This window comes from Trachinotus anak, unplaced genomic scaffold (genome assembly GCF_046630095.1).
Source record: "Trachinotus anak isolate AG129_WGS33_773 ecotype Australia unplaced genomic scaffold, CSIRO_AGI_Tana_v1 ptg000010l, whole genome shotgun sequence".
Lineage (NCBI taxonomy): Eukaryota > Metazoa > Chordata > Actinopteri > Carangiformes > Carangidae > Trachinotus > Trachinotus anak.
In genome coordinates, this window is record NW_027273861.1 from 22,457,179 (window position 1) to 22,477,072 (window position 19,894).

At 39.3% G+C, this 19,894-nt stretch overlaps 1 protein-coding gene across 2 annotated transcripts in view; it reads right to left on the minus strand.

Annotated features, from left to right (window-relative positions):
- The window catches only part of pde4ba (phosphodiesterase 4B, cAMP-specific a), a 179,138-nt gene that overhangs the window by 126,168 nt on the left and 33,076 nt on the right, over window positions 1–19,894 (minus strand). For both annotated transcript variants that reach the window (XM_071486200.1, XM_071486199.1), the window contains exon 3: window positions 7,471–7,709. In XM_071486200.1, coding sequence (XP_071342301.1) covers window positions 7,471–7,709 — 239 coding nt within the window. The remainder of the gene's footprint in view (window positions 1–7,470; window positions 7,710–19,894) is intronic.

Sequence of the window (19,894 nt, forward strand, 5' to 3'; positions counted from 1 at the left end):
TGTATGTGTGTGTGTGTCAGATGGAGGTCATGGGGTATGCGTGTGATGAGTTTAGGTCTTGAGATGAGAGCCCTCAAAGTAGCATCTCTGGTTACATAAAAACCCTCTCTTCCTTATTCCCTCTTCAGACACCGTCTCTCACAGATTAGTGAAAAACAATCCTGCATTGTGGCCCAGAATGACAGACCTGTACTTTTTCACTACGGTTCACGGAAAAACTGAGAAACAAAGACATGAGCACAAAGGAAAACGAGATTATACACATTGAAGTGCCAAAGAAAAGCACTTTGCATTATTTTTTCATATGATTTACGTCTCTGTGATCGATGCAAATATAAATAAAGGAAAAAACCTTATAAAAAGGAAAATGAAGAGTGAAAAAAAGGCTGAAAAACAATTGCAAATGGGATACAGGTAATTTGTGGAGAAATGTGTATTATGATTTGAAGGTGACCTTGTTAGGTGTGCAATCCTAGAAAACACGGAAAGAGTTGTATCTGGTACAAATTTCTCCCATGTTTGAATATCCTGTAGCATGAAGACAGTTATCCCATTAAATAACATCCCCGTCAACTCACAGCCTTACAAACTAAACTGCTCTGAGCATCAGGTTTAAGAATTGCCATGCAACACAAACTGACAACCACAAGAGTAGAGTAAGATAAATATGACAGATTATAATTTTTTTTATTTTTTTTTTACTTCTGACACTGAACCAAAACTCTCTCAAAGCTGATGAAACTGTGGAGAACATGACGGCTCATTTCGAGGATTTAGCATAAAGCTGGGTCTTATTTTGCCATCCTTGTTCCACTGGCTAAGCTGTATAATCAGGCAAAATGATGTTCAAATATGAGATGTGTGTTGACTGTTGGTGTTTTGTTTGAGCTGAGGGGAGCAGCATTTCACCTCACTATAGACTGAGACAGGTGTTGCACCAAGAGCCCAAACTATTCAGCGAAAAAGATAAATAGATCATTTAAAATGTACTTGGCAAGGTTACTGAAAAGCTACACCAAGCATTTTTTAGCTTTTGTTTACTTCCACATATTCCACACTGATGTAATTACTTGTTTTGAAATGAAAGGTTTTTTCTGTGGATGTGTGTCTAAGATGTTTAATTAATCTACAAAGTTCTATGACAATACAGCCTGAGGTAGGACCAATTACTTTTTATACGCATGGTATGGCTGAAGATGAATAGCTGGAAGTACACATTAACACAAAACGTAATCTTGACGCACAATTCATCTCCTTTAGAGTCTGTGCGTGCTAAAATGAAAAATGCTTGATCGAATTTCTGCTCACTGGCTCTGTGGATTACTCACACCCACACGAAAGCCGTCTGGAACACCAGCAGAGAGGGCAGCGCTTGACAACACACCGCACAAAGAAAGTACACAGAGTGCAGACAAACCATAATCTGACCAGTGTCGTCCTGACTTGGTGTGAAAAACACATCCAGATATAGTTTACAAATCACATTTAGAGAAGCAGGCGAAATGGCAAATTTCACTCATAGTGGGAAATAATATGATTGTGCATCACTGATCTGAGCTTCAAATAGATTCACCTTTAGTACGGGGATTGTGGGAATACCTGTGTATAATGTAGTATTCTGTCAAGCAGCTCTGAAATATCATCTAGCAGTAAAACTACTGTGACACTATTATACAAAACAGCATTTTCATAGGACTTCATTACAACACTTGCAAAGATATAATTTACCTCTCCTTCCTCTATTTTTAGACTGGCACTGGGTATTTTGGTAGAAAAAAAAATTGAAAATTAAAGCTGTGGCTAGACCGTGATGAAATTTATTCTTGTATTGTGTCTGAAAAGAGGGGCTGCAGGAAATTCCATGGATACTAAAGCTGAAACAATTAGTCGATTAAATAGTCAATCAACATATAAATAATCTGCAACAATTATGGTAACTGATTAATCATTTCAGTAATTTTTTAAGCAAAAACGCCAAACAGTTTCTGGTTTCACCTTCTGCATTGAAGCGATATGTTGCTGCTTTGTGTTATATCATTGTAAACCGCAGTTTGACCAAAACAAGACATCTGACGACACTGCATGGAACTTGTGATGGAAATTTTTCACATTTTATGGACCTTTTGTAGACGAGTAATTAAACAATTTATCAAAATACATTCAACAGATTGGCAGCAACCATAAAGGCTTAGTCCGAACTGTAGCAGCCCGGGTTCGAGTCCAATCTGTGGCCCTTTGCTGCATGTTGTGCCCCCTCTCTCTCTCTCTCCCTGACTTGCCTGTCTCTCTCTCACTGTGGCTATCAAAATAAAGGGGAAAAGAAGTACATATATTCAACAGATTAATCAATCAAGAAAATATCAGATTGCTGCTGCCCAAGTGAATAAAGTTGTAAACATAAACTGCAGCAGTGTTACTGTACTATTTCACCAGCAATTTCACGTACCAAAGTTCAGTCAAATTTGATCTCCAAGAGACAAGTCAGTTCATGACGAGAAGCGAATGCCCGTTCCATGAAGAACTGAATGGGAAATAAAATCCAGTCTGACAGCAACATAAGGTTTTTTCTTAGTTCCTGACACACAGCCATCCATAGGCCATCAGCCAGTGTCATAGCTTTGCTAAGGGTTCCTTCATCTACTGCCATTCAACCACTAAAACATATCGAATCTTCCACAATCAAGGGCCATTGTTAGTTGCAACATTTTATCAAGCATCTAAATGTATATTCCAAGTATTAAAGAGTTCAACAGTGTCATGAAAACAATAGGGTAGTTTGTTCCTCTTGTGCAGGTACCTGACATTCACACAGCAGTCAAAGGAAATGAAGTGATGTGATCAAGCACAAAGCATTTGATAATAGTTCCTTTAGCTCAGCCAGTCGTGTCACAACCCTCATATGTACCAGCCATCTTTGTATTGATTGTGATGACCTCTCTCCACCTTGATTACCACAATCTGGTTGAAGTGAACCAGGTGATTGCTGAAACTACATCAGGTTAAAGTCTGATTGCTAGTGTGCGTGTACTGTAACCGCATCCACTGGCTTTCATTTAGCCCCGTTGTGTCTCTGTCATCTACATGCACAAGATAAACACATATGCACATTTACGCAGTACTTTCACTAGGTGCCTACTTTCAATCATTAACCCCCCCCGAGTTTCCGTTTGCACAGGCTTTCCTCGAGCCATGGCAAAAGCACACCCACACACAGACGCACAATTTCAACAATCGATGTGTGAGCTCTGAAGCAACTGTGTATATCAGCAGGAAAAATAATTGAATCCCAAAATAACTTCTTGTGCCCTCCTCCTCCTCCTTCCAAACATTGGTGGCAGCACTTAAATAAGTACCAGCAGGAAAAAAGTGGATCGAGAGCAGAGGTGGTGCTGATGACTTGTACTTAAATTGTTTTACAGACAGATAAGAGACACAAATAATACGCAAACACACAGACACACACACACATACACACCTTCAGGAAGGTTCTGCTGATCCTGACATTCAGCAGCAGTGATGCCTGAAGGGGACATAGTGTGATGGCTTTTAAAAGAGAGGAGGGAAAAGCACATGAAGGGAACATGTCTGCCTCTAGCACCGGGGTGACTGACGACCAACACACACCTCACCTGCTATACAGTCTGCAGTTGCCTGAGCGACCTCTACGGCCACCAATAAACTCACTGTTAACAGAAAGAAATGGAAGTTGTCATAAGATCCTATAAAAAATAATGAAAATGCAACATGTGTGTTCAGATGGGAAACACATTGTAGGGAAAAAAAATAACATTATTGATATTATTAAGGTCTTGAGGCACAACAAGACTCAAGAACAGCATCAATGCTCCTTGGCATAGATCCTCCAAGTCTCTGGACCCATCTGGAGTGATTTAATACCATTCTTCCAAAAGAATATCCCATCATTTGGTGTTTGGATGATGATGGTGAAGAGTGCTGACGTCGGTCCAACTCTCCCACAGTGTTAAATTGGGTTGATAACAGGTGAACAAAAAGGCTTTAGCATACGATTCACATCATATTCACCCTGTGTGCAAGCATCTGCTTATTTACTCAGCATTTTCCTCTAATCTGCCACCAGTTTGCCTGTGTAAATGTGTGTGCAGGTCTATCCGGTCAACCATAAAACACACACTGCCCTCTTCTGATAGACATAGAAGTTGCAGCTCTTCAAACATTCAGTGATTTGAACTACAGAAAATAAAATTACTTTTCATTTTTCCTCTCAGTGTGCCAAATTGCATTACTTTTATTCATTTCCTTATTGAGACCTTAACGGATGGAGCCAACATGCACAGCAATATTGACTAGAACTCCAACAATTATTTAATTAATCACTCATTTGATTGGCAATAATGCTGGGCAACTTATTCCAATTGTCAATTTTCAGGCAACAATGCCAAATGTTCACTGGTCCCAGCTTCTCAAACATGATAATTTGATACTTTTCAGTACATTGGGGTTGGAAAATAGCATGTCTATAGCAAGAACACCAGAGACCCAGAGCAGTGATTCCCAACATGGGGCCCAGAAAACCCAGTTGGGTCACAAGATAAGTTTGAGGATTAAAAAGATAGTAAAGGACAAGAAAAATGATTAGTGCTGCACAAAATATAGTTTTTTTTCTGGGTTTTGCCGAATATTTGCTGTCTTCTTGTGAAATTCAAGAGTTTACGACTTAAGAAATATTCAAACAATCTGAGAAAGGACCATCAATCTTTGGTTAATCTGCTCTTTGACACATGCAGCTTGTTACAGCAGGTCACATGTAGGAAATACCTAAGACTGAGAACCTGTGAGCTCAGATCTATCACACACTGTAAGTCGGCCATACTGAAAATGTAAATGAAAAAATGCTCTTTGACAGAGCAACATCCAGCAACAACCTGCCCTACATAACCGACAGTATTGTTGGCAGTTACACAGGACACAGACACACACATGTGTGTACAGTAGTACGGTAAATACACATACACTAATGTAAAGTGCCAATCAGGGCTGATTAGCACTGGCCCCTCCAGCAGCCCTTATTCATCTAACTGAAAGGAAGGAAACACCAGGCAACTCCTATTAAAGTGTTCCTCAGCTCATCACACACACACACACACACACACACACACACACACACACACACACACACAAGTACAGGACCAATCAGAACTGATTAGCGAGTTAAGTAAAAGCACAACTGAATTTGACACGACTGGATGACTGGCTGCTCGCCAAAGAACTGGCCACTTGCTGTCTGTGTTTGTGTATGTGTTATCTGAAACTGCACATTGTAGCCTACCTGTTGCTGTGAACATGTGCCCAGTGTGTGTGTGTGTGTGTGTGTGTGAATGTACAACTGTGTCTGAAGGCACGATGCATAAATAATGAAACAAGGCAGTGTCATCACCAAAGGGCTGAATACAACATGACAGAGCAGTCAACGATGCAGAGAGATATTCCAACAGGATTTCTCAGTGCCCAGTGTGGCTGGAGAAACTCATGGTTTGCTATAACTTAACTGTGTATCCAATGATTAGCTGTTCAAACTGCATTTATTTAACCTTTGAGTGCCAAATATCTCACTTCAAAAGGTATGAAAAACAAATGAATTTTAATTTTTTTATGTCATACACACATTCCTCACAGGCTGATTTCAAAGTTTCACCAAAGAAGAACATTTATAAAAACTAATATATGCCCAGGACATGGCAGAGGTCACATTCGGATAAAGAGTACAGGCCTACGTCATCAGCAAAAAGCAGATATAACATCCTTAGATTGCACGTATAAGGCGTATACTCACCTCTGGGCAGGGGGATTTACTGTACACCTACCTACAGATACAGGTACAGATACAGGTACAGGTACAGGTACAGGTACAGATACAGATTCAGATTCAGATACAGATACAGATATATCATGTAACAGACTTTCATTTTCAGTAATCTGTAATGTTTAATGTGAATGGAAAATTTTGTTCCTTGACTTTCTGTCTTTAGGGCAGTGCCTCCCTACAGGCAACACAGGAACTGTGAACTGTTTTTATGTGAATTACATTTTAGTCCTACACATATTATTACTGTTATTATTATTATTATTATCATCATCATTCATTAACTTTATACAATCCATATTTATTCTAGTCATTATTTATTCTATTTTTTGACGATTCCACTTTATTTTGCTTGTCTGGTGTTTTTAAAGCCAAACATTACTATGTTTTTATGTTTGTAAATGCATTGAAATAATCATTAAAGGAAATCTGAATCTGATCTGAAATCTGAATCTGAAACCCTGCTACATCTGCACCAAGCCTGGAGCGAGGTGCTGCCTGAAGGACAAACAAACGACTAAATGCTCCACACTTCACAAGCTCCACACTTCACACAGTATGAAGCTAACAAGTACAAACATCTGACAATGATAACAATAATGACAGTGAGGATGTGGAAGCAGGAGCATATCCTGCATCAGACCATGAGACACATCCAACCCTGCCTTGATGCTTTGGCTCTGTGGAGCTCTTACACATCTTTAGTAACAGCTGCTACACAAAGCTGGACAAGGCCTCCCCTGAGTCTTCAGACTTTCCTCAAAAGTTGCAACTCAAAGAGCTTCTTCCACTCCCAGTCAAAGACAGCAGTTCCCCTCCCTGCTGAGACTAGTCTGGTCAGATCCTGCCTTCTTTTTCTGAGTTTCCTGACTTTTTTCCAGGGCCTCTAGGGTGTGCAGTTAGAGGCACACCTCTAACTGCACACCCTAATTTTTGCTTCCACAACTTGTGAACACCAGACTCCTGATTCAGGAGGCCAGCAAAGCCCTAAAGATCTCCTTCTTGAGCTATGTTTGTTTTAACTATTCGAACATTTTTTTAAAAAGTGTCTCTCCCAGGAACTTCTTTAGCCGATGTGGTAAACCATCCAGATCTGGACACATCTTGTCTTGTGATCAATTTGATAAGTATACAATACCCATAGTCATTTAATACATGTAATTTCCTGTGTGATATAGCAATTACACTCTTTTGTCCTTTTTATGTTTTATTTCATCAAAGTGTTTCAGTTGTTTATTCAGTTAGCAAAGTGGCCTCTGTTTGCTTTGTTTCAATGGTAAAAGCCTTCTGTCAGTAGTTAACACTGGAGGAAACTGAAGTAAAAGTCACTGTCATTCATCATGTCATCCATATCTTGGCTATCTGATACACACAAGACACCACATCTCCTGTAATGATAAGTGAGCGTGTGTGTAGTTGATGTGTCAGCTGTGGGGCCTGTGCACATCAATAGTGTATTACTGTTGTGAGGCGAAAACAATCTCCACAGTATCAACTTCTCAAGAACTAAGAAAAGCTGCCTACTATTAAGTTTGATTACGACAGATTTTAAAAGCTTTAAAAGCAGATTTTAAAAACACAGCATTTGTTCTGTTCCAACTTTGTCTTCTACTCTACAGTCCACTCACCATTCAGGTTCAACTGGCGTGATGTCTATCCTGGGAGGGGCTCCAAACGGCAGCGATGTTGGCCTGGCCATGATCTCCTCGTCAGGTGTCCGCGACCTTTCCCCCTGACGCCATGACAACGGGGGCAGCTGCAGGTTGCCTGAGAAGCGCCGTCGGCCCCGGCGCAGGTCGACTCCCAGCGTGCAGGAAGGAGAAGTAAAAGACTCACTGAGGCAGCAATCTGGAGGCTCTTTGCTGTCCTGAGAGCAGGAAGAAGGGGATGAAGGGGAGAATAAGTGTATGACATGAGAGCATAAAGTTCAAGTAATGAAGAAGAGGCAAAACAGAACAGTATAGAGATAATGAAAGATGAAAGGAATTGTGCAGAACTCCATTCATGAAATAATCCTATCCTTCAATTCAAAGTAAATTCTGTGTTTAATTACCAAGGCCAAGGCTTTTTCCCTCCAACTTTATCAGCTGTTTGCCCACTAAGGGGCGCCATAGGCTCATTCCTGACTAAAAATGGTCTTAGCTATTGTAGACCATTAACACTCCCCTTTACATTTATCTATTAGTATAAAAAATCAACATTCACAGTGCCTTCATTCATACATACTAATATTCATATAGCCTTTCTTCTCACCAAACCCAGCCTTTTACCTCAGTGACCTCATATCGGGTGTAAAAAATATCACAAAACCAAAATTTGACCTTAAATTGAATTAGTTGAAACTGTGTTAAGGTAAAAATGACCAGAAATCATCCTTAGGGATGAAATACAACTGTTTTAATTTTATGATTTTAATACATGTTAAAAAAAAGAATCTGCTGAAAAACATGCAGCTGATAACTGTACAGTATAACAGCATGAATCCCACATTTCATTTTTCATCATCTCTTTGGTCATCCCTGCTGCGATGCCGCCACTCTTTCCTTCAGCTTCATTTACTGGCTTGATTTGTCTGAACATGTGTTAACAAGTGCTGTCTGTAGTACACTGATTGCCAGCCATAAATAACCACATTTATTCTTCAGCTGCAGTCTAATTTACATGCAACACTGAAGAGCATGATAAACCTTGACAAGTGCAAATTAGCAAGAGATGCAGGGAGAAATTGCACGTTTGCATGTGGGTATAGAAATAAAAACAATGCATGTCTGCATTAAAAGACAAGTAAGTGAGAGTTGAACCTCCCACATTTGACTAGACAAAGCAATGGAAATGTACTCTATGACCTTCTGTCTGTCTCTGTCACTCTGTCTCTCTATTGTTTAATCACCTCCTCTACATCATCCTCTCAAAATCACACTCAATCAACGCATTTCCCTTTTTACACAGTTATTCCAAAATCACTCAAATTTACCACTTTGGGAAATTTCTTCTTTTCCTAAGGCTAACCCAAAGCCACTTATAACCTTCCCATCAAATACAGTACTAGTTTGTATGTAGGTGCTGTCACAAGCTAAATTACATATAATTTAACAGGTGTACAGGGAGTTCACCTACAACTGTAACATGTATCATGGTTTTCCTAATGAAGATACTTGCACACCCAAATGTCTTTGTTGTGTCTATGTGACAGTGTCAGTGTCAGTCTTAAAAAGAACAACCTAACCTAATAAACTCCCCTGTTCTCTGTGGTCAGTGTGTCTTATGGTTAATTATTCCTCTGCCTCCTTCAGTAATAATGACACTGTAATGAAAGTAGTTTATTTGCCATAATGGTGGCAAGGCTTGAATTGATTTTTTTGGAAATAATTTCCAGGGCAGCAAGGTGACTGCCAGTAACAAGAGGCGTAGCCCTAAGCTAATGGTTGCCGATCATACACAGTCCAGCAATATAAGTGCTTTATAACTATTCTTGTTTGAAAAAAAGTCATAATCGTGTCGTTCAAACAATGATGTAGAGTTGAAACAATAACTTTATCGACTAGTCAGCTGACAGAAAATAAATCAGCAACCATTTTGATAATAGATATTTCAAATCCCTATGATATCTAATATTTTAAAGTATATTTTATATATAATCTGCAGATTATTTAATAATAGAAATAAATGTCAGTTCCAGCACTACAGTGCCGCCATTTGTTCCAAAAGAAGAACCTCCACTGCTTGTTGATAGTGTGTGTAGGAAGTATCGTACACTACATAACTCTCATATCTGACTCTGAGGTATTTTTACTCCTGTTCCTGTAGTGTTACTGCAAAAGTCTAGTCAGAGTCGGCAGCAGTGCCACGTCAAAATGAGCGACCAAATCATTTGAACTGAATCTTTTTTTGGGACTGATACCTACTGGGTCTCCAGTAGTAAGTGCTCCTTCCAGTAAACAGAGCCTCCCACTCTGAGTCCCACAGCTCGTGTTGGCTGGTTGCCTTCCTCCACCTCCTCATGGCTTCTGTGCAGCTACACATTGCCAGTGATCGTGATGGAAGCGTTACAACCTCATTTCATTGTTGCTTTATAGAGTATCAGTTATTGTGACAAAGAACTAGTTTACTTTAAGCTGTGTGGGTGGTGACTTGTTTTTCCCTTGGGGTTTCCTGTAGCCCAACAAATTCAGACTGTTCAATCAGTGCTAACGGCAGGTAAGCGTACTGGTAATACCAGATAGCAGATTTGAGGTCTTGTAGTTTTGTTGAAAAATTCACCATACTCAATGTTCGCCTCCAGCCATTCATTGCAGATTACGATTAGACTTATTGAACGTTAATACAGATGTTTTTTCACTGTATTAAATAAAAGCCCACATTATTGTATTTCACAGTTGTTTTCTTCGGCTTGGTTTTGGTTTTAGCTCATTGGTTGTACTTAATGCTGGAAATACTATTTGGCCACTGTGCAACAATTCAGTCAGGCACAAGAAACCATTTAACTCATTTCTTGACTCATCATTTCAGTTTTTTATATCATAATCTTGTACTTGTGTAAGAACATGAAGATTGGTGCTGTGTTGTCCTGTGTACTGAACTGTTTTTCTTCTGCCTCTACAGTACAGTATGACACTGGTATTTGGTGTCTGCCATGTGTGCACTATGTCTTTGACAGTTTTTGCTGTGAATGTTTTTATTGTCTATAGAAAACAGATTTTCCCCCAGGATTAATAAAATTAGTCAGTCAATCACTGCAACCTGCAGGTATTCTGTCTGCAAGAGTGGTGGGGCAACTTTTTGTGCTTTGGTTGTACATTAGGTTGCTTTCTTTCCATACTGATGTCAATCACACTGGAAAGATCCCCATTGATTTCTCAGTTCTGCATACAATGCTCCATTATTCAGAAGTTACCACATACAGCTACACAAAATGACAGGCAATGAATACTCATCCTAAATTGCCTTGCTGCCTCAGTACCTGCTCAATAACTGCACCAACTATTAGCGTGTTGTGCCCTCTAGTGGTCCTAACTTGCACAACAATTTGGGACAACATTAAACAAACACAAAAATGTATTTATTAGGACTTATTATTATTAAGACTTGCATAAATTTTTATTTTCCCAGCTCCAGCAGGCAGTTTAAACTTTTACATAGTTTAAGCAGGACTTCTAGGAATGATTTTGATAAACAGTTGCACTGTGAATTGTTGTAACACAAACTCAGTAATAACTTTAAATAACTTTATTTTATTTATTTTGACTCATTCCTTGTCTCGAAGGTGAGGAAGACCGTGTTCTGAGAAACACCGAGCTGAGAGACAAATCTGCTTGGCAACTGCTGTTTAGAAATGTGCACATGGTAACAATCAAAAGGCAGGAGCATTATGTAATGAAACACAAAGCAGTAAATAGTGATAGTGAAATAAAAATAGGCTCATCTGTGGTGCTCTCTGTAAGTATTAAAAAAAGAACAAGAAATAGAAACAAAAAACAGAAAGTAAAGCATTGCTTTCTGATGCTGTTCAGGGATATTTGCATTGAGAGCTGGAGAGCCATGAGCAAGGAGGAAGAGACAACAATACTTTTTCTATGACAGCTCAGAAAGGAGATAGTGTGGTGGAAAGGCAAGGACAAAGTGAGATATGGGTTTGATAAGAACTGCACTGCAGAGCAGAGAGGATAAAGAAAGAGGGAAGGAGGTATTTATTAGATAAGAGGGGGTTAATAGAGAGAGTACGACATATAACACACCAGAGCCGAGGGAAGGACACGATGATGCTCCTAACAGTGATACCAATAAAAATACTGACTGCACCATGCTGGCAGCCTGCCAATACCTGACCCCTGTAACCCTTAAAATGTCTTTGATGTGATAATAGTTTTCATATGTTCAGGGTTAGTGTCACGGATTCATTTGGTTTTTGATGGTTTTCATGAATCTTAATCAACTGAATGATAGTGTGAGTTTCTCTGGATACATGTACCAACTTATATTATAGATCATCTATTGCCCTTACAGGAGTCACCACATGCGCCAGCTCCATAACACTTGAATCGTGGTTACAGGAAGCACGTTTTATTCGCAAGGACACCATGATGCCAACAGCAAAGCTGAACATTCGCCTTTACATAAAATAGTCCTCTTTTTCTTCCTTTCTTTCACAAAATCACAAGGTGGCAGAACGTTTTATTGACTGAGAGAAATAAAACAGACAGAGCTGTGAATTGAAAGTTCTAAGTTATTCATCTGGTCTGACTCCTACTGACCAGGTTTTTAATCACTTTCTATTTTCAAAGACAAGAGCGGTCCAGAAAGTCATGGATACAGTTAGTAAATGCAGAGGAGTTATTACAACTTCAGTCTTTTGGCTATTTAATTATTTTATTTTGTAGAGCTAGCTATAAATCCATTAGTAAGGTTGTGTGTAAAAAACTTTAGCTAGTGACGACAGCAAAACTGTGTTAATTGGTTGCTAGGAAACTCCTTCAAAACCTTCCTATCAAAAGCAATCAATTATGTAACTGTCACTGTCACTGTAGCATCATGGGTTATACAATATTGTCCAAATGTAAAGGTGTGTGCAGACAAAAAACAAGATACATTTTCACATTTCACATTTCACATTTTCTGCAACTTTGATTGTCAGACCATCTGTATTGATTCAACCCAAATAGTCAAAATAGTAATTATACAGACCATATACAGTAAATAAACTAGCTATCAACAGATGCATCAACAATGCACCCCTGTTTCCTAGATATTAAAAACAAAACCTGGAAATTACAACAGCAAATACTTTTTGTAGGAACCATAATGGCAACCACATTATGTTTTCTATTAGCATAATGAGGATATGTAGTAAATTTTCATATTTGGCAGCTTGCAAATACATAGATACTGAACGTATCAATAAATGTTCAGAAATAACACATTTGTTTTCTGCCAGAATATCTGATCTTACAGTAAAAATCCATTTGTAGTGACTACAGCATTATTTAATTTTTTATGGTTATGTTTAGGCACTTACAGCACTTGGCTAAGGTCAGAAAAAGAGCATGGTTTAATACAAAAAGTTCACAGTTCCCTTTCCCTAACCTTAACAAAAGTGCTTTTGTTTCCTAAATCTAACCACAGATGGGTTTGTGGATGCGAATCCCAGTCTCTGGTGTGACAGTCTTTGTACACCTGCCATTCACACCCCGGTGAGTGTGTTGCTATTAATAAATGTTGGACTTCATTAATTTACTTAAAAAAAAAAAAAAAAAAAAAAAAAAAAACTTGTCTCTGGACGTAATTCAGCCTGCGATTATGTTGCCACCACAACAAAGCTAAGAAATTGGTTTCGCTGCATACGAGCGTAGACAGGATTTCCCATGTGTTTGAGTGGCAGCTTCTGCCTGACCTCAGAATTCTCCAGATACTTTAGTTCTTCCAGTCATTTCCCTCCAGTCTTTCTCCTTTTCCCTCTCATCTTTGCACAGATAAAAAGCAGATTCATAAACTTTTTCTCAACTATCCTCACTTCAATGCACGCCAGCCCAGGTGAAACTGTGTCTGATTGAGTGATTGGCTTTGTATGTAATTGCATCATATCTAAAATTTTCCTCGTCTTCTGTCTGAATGAACTCATTTTTGTTTCAACTTTGTAAACACTTGTGATATAGCTGGTGTAAGTTGAAAAGTACTTAAAACAAAAGGTGTTTGGCTGTCAGAGCCAAAAAACTGTTTATTATGTACACCTGTACAATTTTATGTACTGCTTTTGTTGACACACTACCAGAGATATTGATTCACCTCTGTGGTCATTCTCCAAGCTCAGCTCAAATAAACTGGAAGGTGTTTCTAATATTTTGTCCAACAGCAGGCAGATACTCCAGACTAGACTCTCACAACTCTTCTGAAAAAATCTATCTTACTAAAATGATACATAGGAGACAGAAATAATTATTGCACAGTCAAATCTGAGACACTGTCGCTAAGTCTTTAGTCATTCCTCCCACGTACTCTACCTGCTATCCTTACCCGACCTTCAGCTGCTGTGATGTATGTGTGTATGCAGGATGTGTATCTGTGGGGCAGGAGCAGGATGGGTCAGGTGCAGAAGTCCATTAGCCCATTTGCAGCACTGCCCTCATGGCCTCTCTGTCTTCCTGGGACTACTAAGTACTGAGAGTGTGACATAGTCATTAGTCTCACACACGCATACACATCATACAAATGAGAACAATGTCTGTTCACCTCCTTATGCACTTCATTCACACACAGCAAAACACACAGTCCCAGTAGCCAGGTCGCAGGATCTAAGCTGCTGGATGAGATTAATAGAGAGGTGATAATGTACCTTTGCTGCCTTGTCAAATCTAAATTTATACCAGATCATACAACACACATCAGTCACAGCCTTCTGAGACTGTCCTCAGCAGAGAAATGTCAGCATTGGTCATTTGTTTAAACAGTAACCTTCCGCAACCTTTTGCTGTCATGTGATTTATGACTGTCCTGTACAGAAACACAAACAGCACAGGATAAAGTCCTCTGTGTTTACAGTAAGAAACAAAGCAAGAAGGAGCCTTTATACTAGTGTTTCTCGAGGTGTTGCTGGCCCCCGGGGGACATTCGGAGAATGTCAGGAGGCGCTGGAAGCAGTATTTCTGAAAGGGAAGTTGAGGGTGCTCCTGGGGGACATTTGTTTGAGGCAGGTTTACAGGAAAGATTCACGAGGAGATTGAGAGTTGAAACTTGGAGCCACTTGCAAAAGAATGTGGTGTGCAACATTAAAACCTGCCAGTTTACACCACTGCTACTAAATAAGATGATGTGTCGTTTCCATAGCAATGACTTAGGTCGTTGCTATCAAATTTACAGGAGGGATATTCTGCTGTCAGACTTCCCGTGAAAGCAGCTTAGTGTCTAGCATCCATCATTGTATGACTGCATACAATACAAAGTTGCCAAAGCATATTAACACAAACTATAAAAACATAATAAACATAAATAAACTCTTTTCTAAAACCAGACACCTGCAACTTGACAAGCTTAGCCACAGCAGTGCCATTAGCCGGCTTGATTCCAGCTGAGATGGGGGAGCTTACACCTCTGCAACTTTTCTCTCCAGTATTATAAAATGGGTTCATCTAGTCATGAACTTTAAAGTCTTATTAAATATCTTTTTAATAAATCTATGAATTAAATTTAGGTTTAATTTGCCTGGACTAGCACAAAGGAATGTCAAACCAAGCTCTATTCAAAAATGTGCTACATTGATTCTGCCCTATTTAATGCTAAAAAGTTGCGTGCTGCATATTATGTTGCATAATATATTGTACTTTACCTCGTAATGCACTTTATTCTCTAATGTGTGATGCCCTCTACATAACTTTTATTGTTTTTATCATTTTTTCTTTTATTATTTTTATTTCGTTATCTCCTGTTTTTCACTAAGCATGTATGTTTCCACTGTACAGAACCTTATAACTCGTGTCAAAGGTTTTACAAATAAAGCCCACTTACTTACTGCATATAGACCTATGTATGCATTATAAATATCATAGGTGTCTGAGTCTCTTCCCTATGATCTGATGGACTTCGATGCTCCCGTCTGGGCAGTGCAGCTCTTTCAGCCACAGGTGACCGAATGCAAGCCGTCTATCCAGGAGCACCTTGTCCAAATCCAGTGCGACTACATGGCCCAGCATTACCCATTAACTCAACATTACTCCATGGGAGAAGACCAAACTGCTACTTCTTGGTTTTCCAACAACACAGCTGAGCAAGGATTGAGCCAGGTCCTCCACATGCAGTCCAATCACTTGATGGCCTCAAGTGCACTACAGCAAAAAAAGAACTTCCCTGCAACTGAGAAACTGGCAGAGAACCAACAAGCACAGGGCTCACACTTTTGAAGCAAGATAAATCTTTTCTTGATAGGCTGCTCCTGTTTTCCATAGTAACAATTAATAAGAATGCTTCCTGTTTGGCATTTCTGATAGGTGTCTTTTACAAACAGCAGCCAAAGTAAAGTTTGAATTTCAAATTTCTAACCATTGCATTTGTTTAACACTCATAAATATAATGTCTGTTCTCATGATTATTTTGCCCCCTGGTGATCTAATGATATTGCTGTCCACTTAAGTCAAATCTTTAATTTGGGATTCAATAACATGCTTTTTTTATTATATAACAGAGGATAATAATCATAACAAGAAGAATATCATAAGAATTTAAATAAATAACAACTGTATATAAATAATAATAAGAATAAAGTAAATAATAATAGTCTAATAATAATTATCATATATCACACACATCTCTGGGCACCCTTGACTGGCATCTTTCCCATTTCTCACCCGCCCCCACCAACTGCACTCTCGCCATTTTGACACCCAGGCAACAGAACAACAGGAAGAAAATGAAGAGATGAGCTGAGAAAACAACACCTGCTTCCCATCAGTCACAGAGAGGAAGGCAACGCAGAGCAGGACAGAGAGTACAGAGAGGGCTGTTGGTGAGGAACGAGGAACGAAAAAGGTCTGACACGGGGGAGAGTAAGTGATAGAGGAGGGAACAGCTGGGGCAGGGCATGAGAGGGAGGACTTGCAGAGAAGCTTGAGTAAAAAAGAAAGAAAGTAGGGGGAGGCTTGATAGCTGGAGAGAATGAAAGTAAGATGGGTGAGAGCAGGAGAAAAGGCGAGGGAGGGGAGCACTGAGGGAGCAACTGAAAGAGACTGATTAGTATTGTATGAAATAAGACATAGTCATCTACAGCTGAGCATAGCTTCCAGCAATATGCACATGCTTCCTATACTGTACATATTGAGCATTTTCTACAGACACATGAATACAAACACCCACCTGCCCATGCAGGCTAACAAAAAAAAAAACCTACAAGCAAACATGCATAAATGAGCATGTTTTCAAATACATTCATGGCTTGCAGCTAAAAGGTTGTTTTAATATATGAATAAAATGAACTTAGTGGCTGGTTCATACATATCTGTGCTCTCGGTGTCAGTGTGTTTCACATAGTGGCATCAGGGAGTATTTAGAGCTCTCCACTTTCTGCACAGTTTATTGGGTTGGTTTATGTTTTATATGAATATGGTCAGCCATTTAGAATGAAATCTTCAACACAATAAGATGTGCAAAAAGTGAAGGGGTCTGTACTGCTGCACTGAAAATGTCTTCTTCAGAACTCAAACTTGTACTTTTGTAATTATGTTAATGGCTTCAAGTGAGTCAGAGTTTTTAAAATGAATCAGCAAATTTAACAGGACAAATTAAGATTAAATAATATTAGAAAGGGAATCACGAAGGCTTTACCATGTTTTCATGCAATAACAGAGCTAGTGTTGTTGTCTTTGTATAAAAGGCCATTTCAGGACTAATAACTCCCTTCAGTTCAATTTATAGGCTGGTAAGAGGAATGAAATATTCTCCTGGGGTTGATAGAAGAACAGGATATTAATAAAAATGTTTGGTGAATTATTATCTCTCCTTTCTTTCTTTTATCATCATCTCTTCTTTATCGCTGTGAAATAGCCTGATCCCTGTGTCTCAGATGAGATAAAATAAATTGCCTACTTTCCTTCTCTCTATGGCAAAATGCGTGACGTGTGATAAATTTAGTTTGTCGGAGGGCTGAGCACAAAAACACGTTTGGTGTAATAGGCTGAAGGCCATTTTCAAGAGATTTCAGCTTCATTTATTTAGTGTGCATGTACGGAGAGGTTATTGGAGAGACAGGGAAGACTGGGGAGATGTAACAAAGGAACAGATTGAGATCCAGACTGAATCCATGCTGTTCTTCTGTTTCCGTTGTTTTATTTCTAATAATCATTCCCATTTCTCCTCAGAAGAAGCCATTTATCTTTTTTTATCCATCAAAGCTTAACTCCATGGTAAAGACATTTTAAATTTTACAGACTGATAAATACATCTTCAGCCTAATCGAGACATTGGCTGTGTCCAGAATCACTCACTACTCTCCATAAAGTCCACTATATATATGAGTTTGCCATTTTGTAGTGTTGTCCGAATGTATAGTGAGAATTATTAATCTCTATATAGTAAACTCATTGTCAGGGTTTGAGTTTGTCCTCTGTTTCCTCTTTTATTCTGACATGTCTGTCTCGTCTTCCTGTCTTGCCCCATTCCCAGTGTCTTTACCGTCTCCCTTGTTGATTACTTCTCCCCGCCCTAATGGTTTTCACCTGTGTCTCGTCCTCTTCCCTGTCTGTCTGTATTTAAGTCCACGTCTCTGCCCTTGTCATTTACCAGATTGTCTCTACTCCAATGTGAGCTTTCCAGCATTCCTCGTGTGTTTTTCCTAGCGCGTTCCGGACAGTATTTGTATTTTTCTTGTGAGTTTTTGCCTGCTGATTCTGTACCTCTGCCTGTGCTGACTGCCTTTACTGTGCACCGGACCTTTTGCCTGAATAAACAACCTAGAGTTTGGACTTTGTCTCAGTGAGTCCATCTCTGTGCCTGATACTCATAGTATCCCACAGTGCATCATAAAAAGTAGTGGTGACAACTGATGGTGACTAACCAACCAATATATACCATCATGCATTGCGCTCACAGTGAGAGACTGAAAGACGATGCGGAGAAAATGACCCATTTAGTGTCCAAAAGTGTTTTTCAATTTTACTGATGAGCTCAGTATATAGTCCTCTACATAGAACTCCCTGGTTAGTGAGCAAAGGGAGGCGTGAATGAGTGAGTGTCTATTTATTGATCAGACATGGTCGGCATGCAGCTGCAGCAGACGCTGATGAGAGCCGTGCCAGATGAGTTGATTGATCAGCTGATTGTTACCTAATCATACCTTCCTTTTAAATGCGGTGATGTGTTGCACCTCACACAAGAGCAAAGACGGCACAGAGAGAGACCACGTGCGCCGAAGAGCCGGTCAGCCAGAGACCCACAGTGGAAAGTGAAATTGAAGTTGGAAGTGTGTGTGTGTGTGTGGTCATTTAAATAAAAGAAGTTGTTTAAGTGAAGCGTCTGGTCTGTGCACATGTTGGGGAAACTGGGGGAACTGCTACACAGACATTCTGCCAACATTTTCTGCTTCTCTGTCCCTCTTACATATCTTTACCACTGTGGTGACCCCTATTGTTGTGTGATGGTGTTGTACACCTCTGGTCATCAGTGCTTCCTGGTGACACCTGGGCCTAGTGTTCACCAGCCTCTCCCTGTCACTCATGTCTCTCTCCCTCCCTTTATTTTATTCACCTTACAACACCCACTCACACAACACGTACTTCACACTGACTTACTGATTGTCACACTCCATGAGTTAGTCTTTTTTGGTTAGGAATTATAATTTTACTGCTTTCTTTCTCTAATAAATATTCTTGTTTAACATTAACATTGGTGTGTCTCCCTCCTTGTCATAGCTGTGAGAGCCAGGCTGTGACAGCCACCTAAATCCAATTACACATATAAAGTGGTGTAGAGCTCAAACAATCAGTCCATTAATGGGTCAGTAAATCAACACAACTTTGAAAATTCAGAGCAATTAAGCCATAATGCGCTTGTTATAGCTTCTGAAATGTGAGTATTTGTATTAAGTCTTCTAAATTTGGATTGTGCAGACTGGGTTGGACAAAACCAACTATTTAAATATTTTTCAATTGGTGTCAGGAACGTTTTTCACCATCTTCTGGCAAGAAATTCATTAAAATTATGTAAACATTAATAAATACTAGAAGTATTCATTCAACGCAGCCCTAGTCCATTAAAATAACGACGCTGATTGTGCGTTAAAAGACAGTTCATTAGTAAAAAATGTCTCCAAGATTAGTCAGAGTATTATCTCATATTTGATAATAACCTGAATATCTTCAGAATTTGGACACTTGATGGACAAAACGAGACATATGAAACCTCACCTTAGGCTCTGGTAAACACATGGGCATTTTCACAATTTTCTGACATTTTATAGACAACAAGCAGATTAATTGATAATGAAAACCATTGTTAGCTGCAGACCTAGAAAATTTAGTTATTAGATATCATGAGATGACTTCTTACTGGTGTCCCAAGTCTCATCCCAAGCATTTC